We start from the raw sequence: 18936 nt of genomic DNA, 5'->3' as shown, positions 1-18936 counted from the left end.
GTCTTGTCGTAATCACGATACAAACAGTGCTTACTGGAATCATCCTACTAACCAATATGTAACTCTAAAAGCTTGTTCAGCTTCAAGATCACAGTAAACATAATTTCCAGACTGTGTCATAGCTGTTTGCACTTATGTAATTAAAATACTCTGCTAGAAAATATAACAGTATGTACATAGCACAATGCAGACATCATTTTTTCCTTACTTGACCTGGTGCCGCTCGCATAAAAAGTTAATATCAGGAAAACGATAGTAGATGGTCCCATGTCGTTCACACCCCTGTTTTCAAGTTACCTTCTTCACGATAGAACATTCATAGATGCTATCGTTGTGACACTGGCTGTGGTGATGGCGTAAAAGTTGCTTTCGAATGAAAATTATATTTTTAGTATAACAATGAGAGTAGCTTACATCCGAAAAAGAGCTGCTGATTATTGCTGGGATTAAGAATATGGGTGGATTGTGGAATGACACAGGCGCCCCGCGCCTGAGTGCGAGGGTGCCGGTGGGATAATGAATTTGTGCTGTCTGTTGGAAGGTTCGTCTGGTCCATTTCTTAAATATTATTGCGGTGACACGTGGCGCATGGCAGGGACGCCAACAATGCCGACAATATTATCAAGCAGTGCTGTTAACTATGATCGCTACAAACTATTACGTAAGCAAAGCAGAAACGCAAGAATAGTCAGGAAGACTTACGTTGGACTGGGCTATCATGACTGGGCTGGACTTGGAGAAGTGTTAGAAGCTCTTTGTCAGTTTGGCCTGGAAAAAGTACGAATAGAACAATGGTACGGCCATCACGAACCCGTTGTTGTAAACTAGCCCAAAGTATCATCTGCTTCGTGTGAATCTTCTTGTGAAAAACGATCATACCACTAGCCTTATAGCGACTTGCCTGGCTATATACGTGGGTTAAGAATTTGTTTATAACAAATGGAAGTGACGGTGCCGTTAAGACTTGACTCTACTATACAAATGAAGCGGACGATATCTTATTGCCTTTAAAATACCTTCGTAATTTGTTTGTCTGGTTAGACGTTTTCGTTAACCTGCAAGATCAAATCTGTACGTTATTGTTGTTGAATAGCTAGTTACAGTGATGCCAAGAATGAAGGCGTTCGAAGTGGTTGAAAATAAAGTTGCGGAGGAAGGAACTTCTCTTACGTTCAGTAGCAAGTTATACGGTGACTGTTGTGTAATATTATTATTTGACTGTTACCTTAATGTATTGTTAGCTCCGTGTGAGAAGGCACATTCGTGTTAGTCCTGCAAAAACTTCGTATGCGCCAATCGATTATCTCTTGCTCGATTCACAAATAAAGGCATTTACTTACTTTATCGTGCTTACTTTTCTATCTATACTTACTTTTACTTTAAATTATCGTGTTTGTTTCCTTCGCGGGAAAATGCCAATTAGTTCCTCTAAATACGGTATATAATTCGCAGTTCCACCTAAAGCCAGTCTATTTAGTTGAAATGAGTGCCTTTTGCTATAAGTCCAATACTGATAGCGTGCACACAAGGTTTTCCTACATCCTGCGTGTAACCAAGAAGTGTGTTAAATTTATTCTAGCTGCATAGCTACAATAAATATGAAAAGCTGCAACTTTTCTGTCTGATCGATCTGTCGGAATGCCAGATGTATATCACATGATTGATTGAAAAACGAAGACTTTTATTAGAAGAATGCAATTTGATTAAAAACTTAAAAATATTATTATAAAACTATAAGTGATTAATAGTCCGTTGATATTTCACCCAATATGGAAAACACAAAGTTTTTGTTAAATTAAAAAAAGCGTTGTTGTATTTAGATTTACTTGGTGTGTTTGTCGCCAAATGCTAGGATGTAATAAATTCATCATAGAGAGAAATTAGAAATACCGAGGTCCATAGCACGTCGGTAGGTCGGGCTCGGAGACATGCGTCTCTGACTGCAAAATATTGAGTGCCCTTCTACTATATAACACCTGTTAATAAATCTACAGAGGTTTGAGTTTTATAGCACTTTCCAGGTATTTACTCATTCGCATTTACCTAGTCTGCTTGAGGCATTTAAAGGAACAGTTGAGATTTGCCAAGAGATGCTTTTTCCGGCTGAACTTTCGGCCTTCTGAAAGTAGCAGATTTGAGCTTCGTGCATCATTTTCATGCCGTACCTCAGATCCATATATCAGGTGGAGTGTAGCTTTGGTAACTTTTTCAGAGGTAAAATTTACCCTTTTAATAGTGTTATGAAAGTCGGGATTTCTGCAGTTACGCCGTTGCGACAAGGTCTGAAAGGATATACGCGGCTCGTATGACTCGGATTTTGACGTCGGTCTTAGGTTTGGTCTTCATTGAAAGAAATACACGCGTCAGAACCTCTTCCTACGGTTATCTGAAGGCATGACGCTCCCCTAACAACCCGTGCCTGAAGCACTTGCGCCAGATACAAGCATATCCCTAGGACACCCTCAGTCCGGAGCGTCGCAGATTATAGTAATAGGCTTTGCCTACGCACAGTTAAAAAAGTTTTTACACGTCCGAACTGTTACATATCACAGCGGCAGCTGCCCACAGGGCGAAACAAATAATAACGGGCATATTTCAGTGGTGTAGCCGGTAGTAAGTCGATTGGATTAGCATATTAGTAGCGCAGCGTTATTTGGACATTCAAAACTGGTAAACTGATAATTGATAAATTAGAGAAAAACATGCAAAATCACTTCTAGTGTTGGTACATTGAAACATAATATAAAACTAGCGACATTTTTAAGGCTGTTTAGCTGACTTTAACGGTGAAATAGTATTTATTTTTATTTTTCTATTTACAAATTCAGGAATAGCGTAGCATTAGTCCGTGTAAAAAACAATCCCTGTATACATTCATGGACATTGCTTCGTTTCGTTAAATTGAACTACGCTCTGAGGCAGCTCCTGAGTATCTGCTAAAACCAGCAACAACCAATTTTATATGCGCCATGGTACCGTGAAGGACCTTAGAACTAAATCTCAGCTGCCAAACTTGATTACTGGTTCCCTTCGAATATTTATGAAAGAATCAGGTACTATATATACTGGATTTTCTTCTTGGTCCATGCGTATCGAGTGACCACGCAGGTTCTTAACATCGAAAGAGCATTTTACGGTTTTGACAGTTCCATGGGAAAACGGCGAGAAAACGCCGTCGGTTGCCAGGATTTTTGCCGGATGAAAAGTTTACGTGTTTCAAATCACGCCAAATTAATTAGCGTTTGTTGTGTGAATCATACTTCCACAAGGAGGGACTTTGAAACATAGAATAGGTGAAGCAATTGAGAAAAAGGCGTCCACGTAAGTATATTCAGGCCAAAAGGCAAAAAGAAAAAGTCAACAAAGGACATACATAATGCTTACATGACCTAATGCTAGAATCAACTTTAATGGCCCTAAATGCATCATCACGACTATTTAACCGTACAAAACTGTTATAATATAGATTATAAATAACATGGACGTGTTACCGGACTTTATAAAAGCTAAACTGATACCCATTTTTGTCAGTTATAATCTAAACCTCCAAAACGAAGCATTTGTCTAAGAGAAAACAATTCAAACATGAAATTAATGGTGACATTAGTACGGCTCTAATAACTCGTTACAGGCACCCCTTTTCCAATGATTAGGGGATATGTATTAAAATACGCCTACCGCCGATATCATCTATCCTTAAACCTCCGCCCCTTTGAGTTTTCCTTTGTGTGAAGAAATTATAATCACGATAAAATAGCGTTGTTTATCGTTCTAATGTTCGGCGAACATAATATATTATTAAGCCAACAGCGTCAAAATAAAATATATAAGCATATTGAGACTATAGAGACGCAAGTCGACACCAAAGCTTGGCAGTGGGCCGGCTGTCACATAACACAATGTTTATGATTACAAAAGGGCGATGTTGGCGGCATGAGATAGTATTGAGATCACATGACCCACATCGCTTCCTTCGGCCGTGCTTTCTACTTAATTAAAGTACATGCAACGCCATATTTGCTGGTGTTTCTTCACCATAACATCAGTCCAGTCTACCACAGGAGTAATAATATATTCCATATGTGTAGATACATGTTTTCATAACCCGCTTACTAAAGTAATGATAGTTTGTTGAATTTCATTCATTCTGTGTTTAACATCATTGAAGCAAAGAAATGAATACAGATTCGAATTAGTAAACCATACCGGCAACGTAATTACTAATCTAGGCGAATTTGAAGACAAAGAGCTGCTCTGAGGCAGCCTCATGCCCCCAATTAGAGGGAGGACATCTTTACACGTCATGAGTCTAGAGGGCGAGTGCCACTGAGACACTAACAAAACGGCTTGCCTAGCTGAATTTGTAGGGCACTAAATGTCTTTATGTTCAAATAATGTATGAGGCCGGTACCTAAGGCATACGCTACTACGATTTATAAATTAATTTTCATATTACCTACAATAAAAAGAACGAAACATCTCATCCCTGCTGATTTTGGAATTTTTTGAAAATACTTGAGCCACTTAATTAATCCAAGCCGTACAAGCAAAAGACCAATGATTTAGTTGCTTTGACATTTGGAAAGCTGTTGTTATTTGAATTATCTGCCTACGATACAACTTCAAGATTAATGCCAGGTCGTTTCGCGTACCCGAAAAAAATTGGATCTTAGATTGCACACTCTACTTTGAAGCTTCGTATGCTGGTTTTTAATTTAAGCTAGGCTAGAAACTGTGTCCGACGGAGGAGAAGTCGATGCAGCAGTGCGCACTTTACGAGAATGCCAGAGCAAATGAAAATTAAACGTACGGTTGCAATCGTAATGGCTAGGCACTAGAAACCCCACAGTGCTTAAAACAGGCCTGAAATGGCTTATCAATGGGAGACCAAAAATAGGTCCGGTCCTAAGGCGAGAAATCAAAAGGCAACCCATTGCTTCCGTAAGTTATGTCGATTTCTCTGAGCTGAGGAGTACGATCGCTCGCAGCAACGTAAATCTCGACCAAAAAACAAAGCTTGGCGAATCGCTGCAATGAACTGTTAGCAGTGTCGAAATATGGGCTAATCTGAACAATAGATAAACAAAGGATTTCCTGCTTACCGTTGCAAATAAGCATTTTTCTGACAGACCAATGAAGCAATGCTTGACTCCTCGCTAGCGTGGTTATTTGACACAAACGTTGGCATCGAAGTTCCCACAGAGCCGTCAAAGGCTCAGTCAATAGTCCAAACCATATTAAACGACATACTCTGATAATATATATGCACAACAGAGCTACACAATTCGTGAGCGAATACATGTATTGCTTATTTATTACTTCCCGATATTCGCTGCACAAAAGCAGAATGTTCGTGAAGCTGAAAATATATCGAGTATTGGACTTGCAATAATCAGACTAGTTCACATCGCAAACAAAAAGCCATCTCCGAAGGATGTTTTCTATCGGGATTAGCCAGTTATCCTTAATCACTAAAGTTACGGGAAATAGTTAGCCAAGTTAGTTTTATTTCTGGTTTCGGACGTTAAACCCGTACAGCATTAGTTTCATCATTAAATTTATAATTTAAGAATGGGTTTATTGTTACTGCCTTCGATCGCGTTATTCTCACGGAATGCTGAACTTGCGTCCACAAAACAAGTGCAGCAGGGCCGTGACTACACCAAAATATAATCAAATTAAAGTATCAATCAGAACACTGAAGGAAGTCTGCATAGGTTGAAACTAATCCAAATACGAAAAGTAGTTAAATATCTGCGCCTTGCACTATATTGTCTATTGAAATTAGGGTTATAGAAATTTTCGCTAAGCAAGATAGAGGCGAGCAGTACTTTGAAAGCTAAAAAAGTACCAAGGAGTACTTTTTGTAAAACGCAACTTTGTTTATTAAATCCGAAAAATCGAATGAGACAAAACGTCACATTTCATAAAAAAAATAAAAAATAAATTTTTTACAATGTTCTACAATTCTCATATCGTTTGCAGATCTAGAGTTACACTCCATGTTCAATAAATTGTCTGATCTATTGACATGAGTGGTATCTGATCAACTTGAGCCAGGAGTTTCCAGAATGAGCGCCCAGGAGCTTTGTCCGAATTGGCAGAACTAATAGCGGAAACAATTTCGCTACGCTTCAAAAGTAGACCCTTTACCCGTTATAATTTCTAAAACACAGGTTCTACGTAAAGAGTTTTCGACCAGGACAGGTTGGACGGACATTTGGTCTAACTGAGTTTGGCACATTTCAGTGCTAATTATCAACTGCCCCACGTGAGTCTGAAAGATTGCATTTATGATTCATATTATTCTCATTGAGATCTTATTTAAGAACTATACTTCTCATCTATTAGTCAATACAACTGCTTGAAAACAGCTGCTTCGATCGTACGATCTAGCACTATCAATTGCGTCGGCTGTCTTTATCAGCAACGCTGTACACGCTGTATGATTTACCTAATAATACAGTTGGAAAAGACAGTTTATAAGCATTAATTTTACCTTCCATCGTTTACCGAGTTGGTTTTAATAACGCGCTACACAAAATAAAGCCGCAAAAAAGCAAACGCTTCTAGGATTACTACACTAGTATGTCTCCCTACCAGACCTTTCCAAGGAAAGGTTCAGCCTGGGCCTTGCAACTTCCTCACCATTCACTCTAGGACTATCCGTTCCAGCCACATGCATCTGGATCAATCCAATTGCAGGCGGAGTTTTCCATTTGCCAGTTTCGCAAATGCTGACTCTCTAATGAACAAATTACTTAGCCGAAAATAGCTCACCCAAATTCGATTGCTCACTACGGCGTTTCCCTCTCGTAAATGACTATAAATCGTGTTCGACGTCGCACTGCTAAAAACCCCTCAACGGACGCCGACGACCTTATCGCTTTACATGCACAAAGATCTATAAAAAATAAAACAGAACCAGTTACTGTGACCTGCCGCCTCCATTTCAAATCGTCCCGAGAACACATCCCATATATATAATAACCACATTGTATTTATATAGGATTGACAATTTCCTCTGGAAGGCCATACAGCAATACAGATAGGAAACACGAAGAATGAAAGGAAGGAGTTTCATGTACTCTATTAAAGAATAGAATTTAATCGACCTACACAGTTACAGTAAAAGCGGTGCGTACATCGAGGGTACGATGAAGCTTTCAGTAAAGTGCTACTGTGATTTATATACCCAGTATAAAAAGCGGTTTGCACACCAGTCTTATGAGACAACGTTCCCGGATCAAAGGTCATTCATTTTCGTGCCACTGCCTACACATACTTCCCTTTTTTGGACTTTTGCCCCTTTTCATACGTGAATGGCCAAAGAGGAATTATGAGAAAACAATAACGCTCTGAGAAATTGAACAAAGCGCACAGAAACTACTATTATTTCATCAACGAATGCGGCAACAACTGGTGCACGCGTCTAGTTTACTGGCATTCTTTAGCTTCTTTAAAGTTCGTCAAAGAGCATTACTTACACTATTAAGACATGTAAGTAAGATAAGTTTAAAAAAGTTGAGCGAAATGGTTCAGTTGTTTTACCCCTGACAAAAAATCACCCAGCACAAGAACTGATTATAACTTTTTTTTGCTCGCATAAATTGTGTAGTACGCTTTGTTGACAGGACTTATAGCAGCGACCCAAGTCGTCTTAATCAGAAACTCGGCTCTCTAATTGGCTATTAAATATAATACGTTATTAAGGTCTACGACATATTATGTGTCGGATGGATGGCACATTTTGGCCATTAGCGGTTTGCTTATACGGGGTGTGTGTATCTCGGTTAAATACGATGGCTCCCACTCTACACTTTCTTATTTTTTACACATTATAGGTATCAAGAACGGCATACGTTCACGTACAAATAACTTAGTTCTAGAAGCGGCTATTCGACGTGACAGGCTGTCCAGAAATTAAAAAAATTACGCACTAATGCTGTGAGGATAAACCGTTAAGGTATGCATTAGACTTAAGGTGGTACTAAGTTTAAATGTAAAGCCTTTGGTAACTGAAAATATGTACGAAAAGATTATTATATTGTTTGTACGGTAAATTTGAACTGATATTTCTTGATTCTATAATTTTGATGAAATTGAACCAATTTGTAAATTTTTCTTATTATTATACCAGTATAATTATTCAATAAATAAAAATACGAAGATTTTTGCTTCGCACGCGTGACACACTCTTGCTTGACATTTGCTTGACGCTTGGATATTAAGGATAAAACGCTGTGCATACAGCAACCAAATTATTTTTTCAATTCGAGATTGAGTCATGTACGATTTACGAGTCGTTGTTGCCTTGCACAAGCTACACGTCAGCTACTTGGTTTTGAAATGCATAGTCGTCTATATTGGGAAGCTTCAGTAATAATGGTGGTAGGTTTTTTTTCTACCAAATCTACCAAATCCTTTAAAACCGAATGTCGATATACTTCGCGTTAAAAACGCTTAAAAGTGATGTTAGGCGTGCGGCATTAAAGCTGCCTAGGCCGGCATGATCTAACTGTCCACATTATCTAATCATTAATTTTAATTATCTTTCCCTACGGTTATTTTGTATCTTCTAAGGTTCGCTGGCTGTACACCACTGGTAAATTTTTGATAGAATTTTATAATGCAAGCTTTTTATGCATTGTTTTATCTTGTAGACCTTACTTAAGCCTCCGGCGAACGGCTTATTTAAAAATCTTGCTTGAGCCGTGAGCGGGTAAATGCGCAGTTCTTTATATCTCCTAATCGATCTGCACTAGCTTCTCTTTGCTGAAATGTTATTTGGTAACTACAGCGCAAATGTGAATTTTATCATCGTGTACTTGACATACACAACGGCGGCCAGAAGTGCGAAGTCTGCAGTATGTACAGCTGTTACCCATAGTGTATAACCTAGAAAACAGGTCAAAAGTCACTAGGTGCCAGAACGCTTGGTAGTGTTCGATCCCCTTGATGGGTAAGCCAAGAGTCACTAAGCTATCACTTCCATCGCCACCTGTTAAACTTCACACCTTGTAAATGCACGCATTTCAGTTATCAATAATAGTGGCTTAAGGTATTCTGTTTGTATCAGTTGCAGAGGCGTTAACCTCTACTTAAACTTCTCTTAGGGTCAAAAGCTTCTAAAAGCTTAGTTATTAAGGACCTGAGTACCAATTAGCCGTCACGTGCAACTTTTTCTCTTTAATACCCTTAAGTAAGCTAATCATTTTAGAGATTATATAAGAAAATAAATGTTACCACTTACTTTTCGGCTAATCCCTTCCAAAATACTTTCTCAGTCTTGACCTTGCCTTTATTTCCATCCGATCCTTTAAATCTATCAACTAGTTAAAAGTAGGGTAGTTCCTCTGTTAGTGAAACCAATATCGGTTTAAATGTGGTAATTTAAGTCACTTTCTGTATCAAAATGTTAACGTAATCAAAGTACTAACCTTTTCTTTTGAATGACACACTAAAAGAGCGTTTTCAGTTTCGTATCTTTGTGTCTTACATCCTGTTTGGTAAGTTTTGCAGGCTTAAGACGAACAACCAAACTCTTGCGAAGATAAGCTAAAACAAATGTGCGTCAATAAAACACTATTTGTTCAGATCGTCATTAGCAATATTGTTTAGATCGTCTATAAAAATTTTCTTTAAGAGTAAGTAAGAAGTCAGTATGAGAAATACTGATGATGCTCCTATCTGAGCTCAAAGGTTCAAATGTTGACTTCGCTTCCCATTCAGATCCAGATCACCGCAATGTAAAGACGGGGCCAAATCGGATCAATATTAAAGTGTTGAAAACTAGCAAGGCGCCATCCTGATATTTTGCTACAGTAACACCTTATCGACTTAGGAGCTAGTTGATAGTGTTTTCGGTCATGTGCAACTATTATGAGCACATCTAACAATATTAGTATTCATTATTTTGTAAGGGCACATAGTGAGTGCAAGCCCATATAACGTTAAAATAAAAGATAGAAAAGTACAACCGTTCGCGCTGATATTCAAGGGATCCAACTGACACCTTAGAGAGTACTTGTGAGTTCAAAAAGGAATCTGAAAAACAATTTGTCACAGCAATGGTATCACATTTCGACTTATATATCGACATATATATGATTAGAATAGCAGTATCTAGTTAATAAACATTCGCATTTAGCAATGTCTGTAGCACAGTAGCGGGTTGTACAATAGAGCAAGTATGTCATCAGTGACTTTTTGGGTGGTTGTCCACAAAAGTATCAATATGAACCACTAATAAAGGTATACAGAGTAATACAAGCACAAATTTATTTTAAAAATAGAATTTCTACGTCTTAGCTTGTTCGTAGTTTTAGTTTCTTTAACTTTACCTATATAATACATGATAAGCGGATAAATACTTCAAGCATTTGTTCAGATATCACCACCTTTATTTCTACAAACAAAACCTACTTCCTAAGAAAGTTGATTTCATGGTCAATAATAAGGTCTTCGCCAAGTCATCGTCATACACAAAATGACCTTCAGCTTTACAAAAGCGCACATCGAAGCGGTATGCATGCCTCGAACGCAGCGGCGTTAGTGGACTTGGTTTAGCTTAATTCTGTACCCGGTGAAGTTCTAGCTGGTGATCGCATGAAACGGATAAAAAGAATGGGCCTTCTTGGCCTGGTTGATGGGTGCACGGTACGAGATTGTATTTTCCGGCAGGGACGTTCTTAAGCTCGAGCACTGTGTAGCCTTGCCGAAATACACCAGAACTGCAACGGGGAAAAGCACTCAGCGGCATCCGGTCTAATGCGAAGGCCTCCACATCGAATCCTAGATGATATTGTCTGGTAAACCACGTAAATTAGGATTTGTCAGCACTGGAATTTCATCCAAATAATCGCATTGCGTACTCATTGGATACATACTTGTGCGTAAATTGCGCTCTGAGGTCGTTGTTTCACACTGTATTTAACTTCGAGCAACTTTGAATTTAAAACAAAAGAACAAGGAAACCATTTGCTGAGCTCACCTTGGTCCTTTTAGAGTGATGAGGATTTGGTTGTGATCATGAGGGCTTTGGATATCAAAGCGGTAAGTCGGATTCTTATTATACGTCAGTAGGTGATTCATGCAGCCTCCAGCTGTGGCAGGTCCCCAGGAACCTTTCTTGTCTTCTTTCGTAAATCTGAAATATGATAGATAATGTCTGATGGCTGATTTTAAAAATCATAGTGCAGCACTGCCAGGAAGGCATTTTGTTTGCCTTTATTATGTACCGGCAAGGGCCCTAAGACGTATTGCAACCTAGAGTTAGACAGAAATAAATATTTAAACTAAAAATTCAAACTGCAATGCAAGGAAGACTTTTAAAACAGTGCGCCTAAGTAATTGGCATAAATAATGAAAGATAAAATACCAATATACTTCCTTAGCTTAATTTATTTATGCTTTTGAAACTAAATATAGCAGATGTATTTTTATTGTCTTAATTCCAAGTAGTTAGAGTAATATTGGATTGTCACAAAAGTACGGCTTGAAGATGAGCAAAATTTCTACAAAAATTTGCTATATTTTACGAGAAAGACACAACTCCTGTCCAGGTCCATGAAAAAAAGCTGCGATATTCATGGAAAAAACGGCCCAAAGATGATTCTTTCACTTTGGCTTTGCAAATCGCACCGTGAAAGATGCTCCTCTTAGTATTCAGTTAATTTCGAGACAAGTTGATGAAATTATTGCAAAAGTTGAATACGATTGATTGACACTTTGGGTAGCCATGAAATCGTCAAGGAGCTAAATGCTTACCACTAAACAGTTTTAAATAATTTGGATTACTGTCTATAAAAAAAAAAGCTCAGTACTTGGGCACTACACAAGTTGACGCAAATATATCTACTCGATCGTACCTTCATCTGCTCTCTACTTAACTCTACATAAATGTAACAAAGTCGAGGTATATGTAAAGTGGTTGATCACGGGCGATGAAGAATGGATGTGCAAATTAACAACAACGCACACCGTTATCCGTGGCAAGGTCCGTACTGACACCAACAAAGTTCTTTGACTACGTGTCTGATGGAATTGAAAAAGAGTCGTGCATTACGTGTTGCTGCAGGCTAGCAAAACACTTGATTCGGATTTCTACTATCAAAAACTAACAAGATTACAACAAGCCATAGAAAAATCGAACGAGACTAACATAACAACATTAGACCAAAAGCATCTTTAATTACTCGATTAAACTTGAGACGAATGTAAAATTATCATCTGTTTCAGCCTTTGCAGAGGTCCCTTAACGATATTTAGTTTCATTGGAGGGATGCAAAAATAACTCGTCATAATTTTTTGTCCGGAAGCCACAGAAGTTCTACAGTGATAGGATTATAGTCTCATCAGAAAAACATCAAAAGGTAATCGACTAATATGGCGTACACTTAGTTTCATAATATTACTTAAAAACAAAATATATTTGTATCAATTTTGGATTAAAAATAATCGATACCTTTTCCAAGACTCGATATTTAACTATACACGAAAATACCGTCTTACAACTTAATCAAGACTGCTCATCGCCAGGGAAGCATGTATGGCTAACCGAATGAACTTCTTATACCTGTATGGGTTCTGCAGTTTCTTGAGCATAAACGGGACGGTTGAGTACGCCCGAATTGTGTAATAAATTGTGGTAGTCTTCTCATATTGCGACACAACAAGGGTATAGTGTGTTTCCGAATCGGGTTGGACGAGAATCTTAACCAGATAATGTGGGCTGTTGATTCGGGCGCCATCTATCATAGGGGGTGGATCATCTAATAAAAGCGACAATGAAAACAGCAGGAAACAGTATGTAAATGGTAATCCTTAAAACGACACAGCAAAACCGACTACTGAATAAGGCTCTGTTTTTAAGGAATGGGTCTTCTCACAAAATGCAAGAAACAACCACATAAAAGTGTAAGTGGAATATAACGATGACGACATCCACCCGTTAACATAAGTTAATAGGCATGATAGATATTTAAAGGTTCTAAGAGTTAATTGCGAGATAGACTTACGGGGAAGGTAAACTTTGTCACCACCCTTGTACACCAATAGCGCTATGTATTCTTTGTTGCTGGCAAAATCGTCTCGATCGACAATATGTCGAGTTAAAAGAACCCATACGGCCGCTCCTGTACTACTAACGCTTAGTAGATATTGAGGATTGTCTCCAATGTTGTACAAGTCTTTCGCAGGGCCCGACCCGCCGTGCCACATGTCATGTGTGCACGACGTATACTGGAACAGCGTCGGTCGCCAGTTGAGATAGAAAACGTCGAAGACACCAAGGATAGACTCATAATCAATCCAAAATACGCCGTTGTCAAACTGTTGCGCATTCCTTGGATTATAATGTAGAGTTTCTGATATTTCTGGTGTCCATGAACGCAAGTCCCGATCCGAGAAACGGCCTTTCCATCGCATATGACTCCAGGGGTTTTTGAGTAGGAAGAGTCGCTTGCCCTGAGTAATAGGCACAGAATACAAGTCCACCATCAATAGCTATTGTATTGGTTACAAATTTTAAACAGTTTATCTTCTCACGAATAGAATAGAAACCCAACAGAAGTGCTTCTTTAATCTAACAAACCAAAATCGACTATGAAAGTACTTCAGTATTCTAGAAGAAATTGTAACCGGCTATATTGTTTGAACGCTCTAGAGGTTCTAAATAGGTTAGCTTACATGCACGAATCGTATATCTAGAACAGCATAGGCATGGCAGTCGGCCAAGCCTGTTCGTTCTTCCAGCTCCGGCCTCAACGGCCCTGTCGCCAAAGTGACTAGCACATCTCCTTTCTCGTGACGATCTAATAGTTTTCTGAATAGCGCTTCACTATCAAAACTCGCCTCCTTTGTGCGGATTGGTTCGCGGTCCGGTATCCACCCCGTTAACGCGTGTAAGTCGATATTCTGCAACATATGACATAGCGGTGATACACAATATGTTATGTTATCTAAACAGCGTATTTATAAATTAATTAAATACAATTGTATCATATAAGTGCTTAACAGCAGAACTGAATCACTGGAAACATTTATTCATCATCTAAAACACTTTCAATACACCATGAACTCAGGCAGAGTGACCAGAAGCAGAATGCACCCGACGATTATTATATGGACATATTTTCTGATCTTGTATAATTATTTATATGTGCCTATATAGAGTAAGGCACAGCATGTGAATTTCAGACTTAGAAAATACCCAAATGCCGTTCTCACCGAGTTCGATCCAGGGAAATCGTATCCACCCATGACTTTGAGGTAAGCCTTCTCCAACAGCGAAACCCAGAACTCTTTTTTTTTATTGGAGTAACTGCATAGAAGCTGATTATGCTTGCCCAAAGGCAATCGGTCATCCAGGGTGACTTTTCGGTGTACACCATTAAAATATAGCTTGACCGTATATTTTCCGCAAGGGTTAAACACCGGTTCGCCGCGAGAGTTCTTCGGGTAAATTACGCTGTGAAAATAATGGGAACCCATATATAGATTAGAAAAATGTCTTTCTAGTAAGTGCATTCAATGTTCAAAATATTTCAAATGCAAGCTTAGCATACACGTACCCTGTTATTAATCTCTTCTTGAACTTTTTTTCGTATAAAGCACACACGGTGATTGACGACACAAAAGAGCAATCGGTGACACACGTTTGTTTGATGCTAAACGGATCGACTGTACTTTCAATGAGAGTCGGCTCGGAAACCAATTCACTCGGACGAACCCATTCTGCGAACTGTGCACGCTGTTTGGGTGAAAGGCCTAAAAGGCCATCTTTATCTTCAAATGGCAGGATCAGTGCGAAGCGATCACGTGCATCCGCTCCTAAACAAGCGACGCAATAAAAATCGTAACAGACCTTCTGTATATACCATCTTGATCGTTCGGAAATTTTTGCTCCACCTTATATATACTTATATATAGACGAGGTTAGTAGCTTATGAATCAATTTACGAACAAGACTTGACTCTGGTATATTTGATAGTTATTTCATTGATGTTCAAGTAAAAACAAATAGGAAAAAACGTATGGTATATTAAAAATCTGAAAAAAGATGAATATTACAATATTGAAGTAGGATCTTTTTAATAACACAGTTTCAATAAGTACCTAATATTTAACGTAAAGTATAAATTAGATAAACAAACCTCTAGCATACTAACCTAGAAAGGGCACATATTCTCTATGGTTGATAATAGATGTTTTTGCGAGCACTTCCAGCTCCCATGGGGTGTATCGATTACTTTCAGTAGATTCAGAGGAAACAGGTGGCCTGCGAACTTGGTTAATCACAGGTAGTAGCGGATAAATAGGTGGCGGAGGTGGACCAGGACTTGGAGGAGCTGATGGAGCTGTCCTGAAATTGCATGAAAAATAAATCTACATACGTAATATTTCCATAGTGATTGTGCGCGTATTTTGGTGAGCATTAATCACATTTCTAAAGAATCCAAACATTTTTAGATAGAACCAATAAACGGTGTCATTATAGACTGCAAGCGTCTAGTATCGAGTTGATGTAAAGGCTTAATCAGGATTTAGACGCGAAAAGTTATAGTACGTACAATAAGAGTACATTGAACTGATTCTTATTTGAAAAATGAGATGTACTTTATTTTTAGTTATTCTGTCCTTTGTATATCCTATGAGGATATAGAGGTGTAGCTTATGCCACATATTACAATACACATGTAAAGAATCCGCTTCCCAAAGGTTTGCCGTAATTCGTTTTGTTCTATATAACTTACGATGCCTCGAGCTCTCTTTTTCGTTCCCGAAGGGTCTTGGCCCGTTCTAGTGCCTGCGACGCTACATGGAACAGCCTTTGTTGCAGATCCTTATCGACCGTCATTGACTTGGCAAACAGACACAGCTCAATCGCTTCCTCTGGAAAACCACGAAGAAGTATACAATTCGCGAATAAATGAAGCGGTATCAAACGCTGAAAGCGCAAATAAGAGCTTACATAAGGGTTTTTATGTAATTACTCTATGATAATAAATGTAATGCTTTTTTTTGCAAGCTGTTTATGTGATTTATAAACGCAAGTAATGTTTGTGTACCTTGAATGCTGGATACCAAACGCTGCAATCAAGCCCGTTGTGTTCATTTTAAAGGTTAGCTGAAAGCTAAGGTTATCCGGTGTATCTATAGCCCGGCAACTGAAATCCATTAGCTGGGCGTGAGCATTATACACCACTTCTAAATCGGATCATCTGGTGTTAAATACAAACGTTTATTCTGCTGGGAACTTTTCAATATGGTATTTTTAGCCAATTATATAAATTACTAAAAAAAAGCTTTAAAAATGTCATATACCATACTGTTGAAGTGGTTCGTCGATTCCGCCTGCCTCATCTAATTCCAATGCCTGCATAAGAAGAAAACGGGCCCGACTTAGGTCTAAGGCCTCTGAGGTGGGTTTTGGCCTTCTTGCGGCATCCTGCTGCTCTTTCCATTGGGCTTCAAGCGTATCTGCCCGATCCAAATAGTCTTTGACCTTTTTTAGAAACATGGGTTGACTATCGTATTCCTTGCATGCGATCATCAACACAGAACTAGCCTCCTGTTGAATAGAATAGGATGAACGGTGGTTCTATTAACCTTCAGGCTATTCGTAATAGTTTGACATATTAGAAAAAATGAGGATCACTTATAAAAATATTTCTATTTTCAATTAGTAACGAAAATGACGGATTACGTTATATCGACATATACTTAGAGATTTCATAATCTGCTATGCAGCAAACGTCAATTGATAAGTCGTGTTAAGAGATACCCGGTAGTAATAAATTGCCGCTTCAAGTTGCCCGGTTTGATCGAAATTGACGGCCCGAATAGCGAGTTCTTTTGCGTTGCCTTCCAGTTCTCTACGTCGCTCCTCTCGAGCAGCGTCATTTCCGTCTCTTGAGTCATCCATTGTCTAGCACTGTAATGCTTTAAACAGAGGCAAAATAGGACAAAATATAAAAAAAAGAAAGGCATGGACCATTAGGCTATGCCTAGGCATGGCTACATTAGGTTAAATTATTTCATTAAACATTTCATAGTCTACTTTAACTACTACATATGTGATGTTATACATACAGCAATCTGTACAGGTATGAATTTCAACCTCTCGAAACACCTGAAAAAGTTTAACGGTTTTTCAGGTTTTAGCTAGCAGAATAATTAGTTATCTGCATATGTAAGAAACACGTTTGTCTAGATCCAATGCAGCTTTTTCAACCGTCTTTAATAGAACTAACCCAGACATCTTTCGTAAGCTTAAAAATTATTCATTTTTTTCACCCATAATAGTTTACTATGAGATTTCGGCTTACAAAAGCTGAAAAACACTGCTTTTAATAAGGAGGCTATTGAAGTAGTCTTACGTTTTCTTATACACTATATTGTCATGACCTCCAATAATTTAAGTTTGTTTGTATACAATGTTCCATACATTTTCGGCAGCAGAAAATTATGTCTAGAGTGTTTGTAAGTACTGCAATCAACTATTTCTAGTAGCCAACCGCTGTAACTAGCGTACAACTCAACGTAAATGTCATCTGATGAAAAAGCCAAAGAACCAAACCTGAACTGGTCCAAAGTGATCATATCAAATACTATTACGTATTGAGCACATTTGTTGAAAAACGTATTACGCTTGTAAAATCAATCCGCTAATCTCATTATAAAAAAATGGCATAAAACTAACCGACCAACTACACCTGTTCTATTGCACTGTTTGCGCAAATTCATGGATTACAGGGTCTTCCCTACTTCAGACATTATTGGCAGAGTTTTTTAATATGACTAAAGAACAAGCCACTTCACATTTATTCTAATTCAAGCTAAAAGCTTTATCAACGTACGCAGGACACACTATTCACACCATTTCACAGGTTGTAGTCTAATTTTCATTGGTAAGGCACGCATCACTTTTAGCAGGTCACACTCGCTCATTGCCCATACTGCACCACATTTATATTGCCTTATCACACGCGCGCGTTCTTATGGCCAATATAGTAACCACAGAACAACTCACTATCATTAATGTAGTGTTCAATACAGGTTCACAGTACCCAACAACGCCAGTTGGTTTTTTGTATGAGTGATTTTTACAGGCCTTACGTAACTCGTGTTCTACCTGTACGTAAAAGCTTCCCTAATCCGTGGACGTATTTTCAACACAAACTGGCTAACGATGTGAGTCATCCAGTATGAAGGCACATATGACTACAATCACATACGCAAGTGAAATGATTACTAATTAAACTTACCAATTATAAGCTGTTGTTCGAATTTAACTTCTCACATCCTGTGTATTCTTGATTTATTCGCGGCAAGTCGTTTTCCGCCACAGTCACTGAGGGACCCGCGTGTAACTGCTATGTTCGAGGCTAGTATTTAGCTCGGAGGCTGTCATTAAACATTGCTTGTCTCCATCTTTGATTCGATTCTTCTATCGACCTCCTTCAAGCCTAATGCCACATTTGTTTTAAACATTAAGTAACCTCCCTACCGCTGGCTGACATTTTGTTTCGAACCAAGAAGACCAGACCTTTTTCTATCATACCATATTGTTTTTTTCCGACAAAATCAGCGAGCTCTTATTTAAGCGAGAGTGTTTTTAATCGCGTTCACAGACCATTCTCTTTTCTCGAACGTCTGTAGCGAAGTGACTCTACTTAAACCGGCTACAATATTTTTTTTCTGTATCAATATTCAGTGCAATCCATAATCAATGGATGGTAGATGGTGCATTGTTACCGGGAAGGGTAGCGCGCAAAGCAATGAGTATAGATCTTTTTAAATCGGCTTGTATTTAACGGAAACGAGAGGACAATAACAATCAAAACAGTAGTCAACCCGAAAGGGGAGAGAGAGAAAGCGAAAGCGCGTGCCGTTTCAGTGTTTACTTTTGAGTAGCAGACCGTCTGTCCGCCC

General features: G+C 38.6%; 1 protein-coding gene across 3 annotated transcripts; it reads right to left on the bottom strand.

Moving 5' to 3' along the window:
• Window positions 1-10370: 10370 nt before the first annotated feature.
• On the bottom strand, window positions 10371-18836 carry LOC111263434 (calpain-7). 3 transcript variants are annotated; one of them, XM_022838492.2, is made up of 12 exons: window positions 18270-18836; window positions 16787-16944; window positions 16327-16573; window positions 15756-15894; window positions 15171-15364; window positions 14574-14832; window positions 14230-14470; window positions 13690-13917; window positions 13020-13467; window positions 12578-12773; window positions 10994-11149; window positions 10371-10808 (listed from the first exon to the last, which is right to left on the bottom strand). In XM_022838492.2, exons 2-12 carry the CDS (start codon window positions 16925-16927, stop codon window positions 10571-10573), a joined length of 2487 nt encoding a protein of 828 aa, XP_022694227.1. In that variant the 5' UTR covers window positions 16928-16944; window positions 18270-18836; the 3' UTR covers window positions 10371-10570. The 3 variants fall into 3 exon arrangements, with proteins under 3 accessions (XP_022694227.1, XP_022694229.1, XP_022694228.1); XM_022838494.2 differs by lacking the exon at window positions 18270-18836 and adding an exon at window positions 18035-18184; XM_022838493.2 differs by lacking the exon at window positions 18270-18836 and adding an exon at window positions 17862-17961.
• Between the last annotated feature and the right edge of the window lie 100 nt (window positions 18837-18936).

This window comes from Varroa jacobsoni, unplaced genomic scaffold, assembly GCF_002532875.2.
Source record: "Varroa jacobsoni isolate VJ856 unplaced genomic scaffold, vjacob_1.0 scaffold_764, whole genome shotgun sequence".
Classification (NCBI taxonomy): Eukaryota; Metazoa; Arthropoda; class Arachnida; order Mesostigmata; family Varroidae; genus Varroa; species Varroa jacobsoni.
Note: the sequence above shows the minus strand (reverse complement) of the source record. Positions and strands in the feature narration are given on the sequence as shown.

Excerpts from the sequence above, each read along its gene's own strand:
- LOC111263434 (XM_022838492.2), bottom strand. The coding sequence starts at position 16,927 with ATGGATGACTCAAGAGACGGAAATGACGCTGCTCGAGAGGAGCGACGT. Across the intron at positions 15,895-16,326 it reads CGAACCACTTCAACAGTATG|AGGAAGCGATTGAGCTGTGT; the intron begins GTATATGACATT and ends GTGGTTTTCCAG. Across the intron at positions 12,774-13,019 it reads TGACAAAGTTTACCTTCCCC|ATGATCCACCCCCTATGATA; the intron begins GTAAGTCTATCT and ends CGCTTTTATTAG.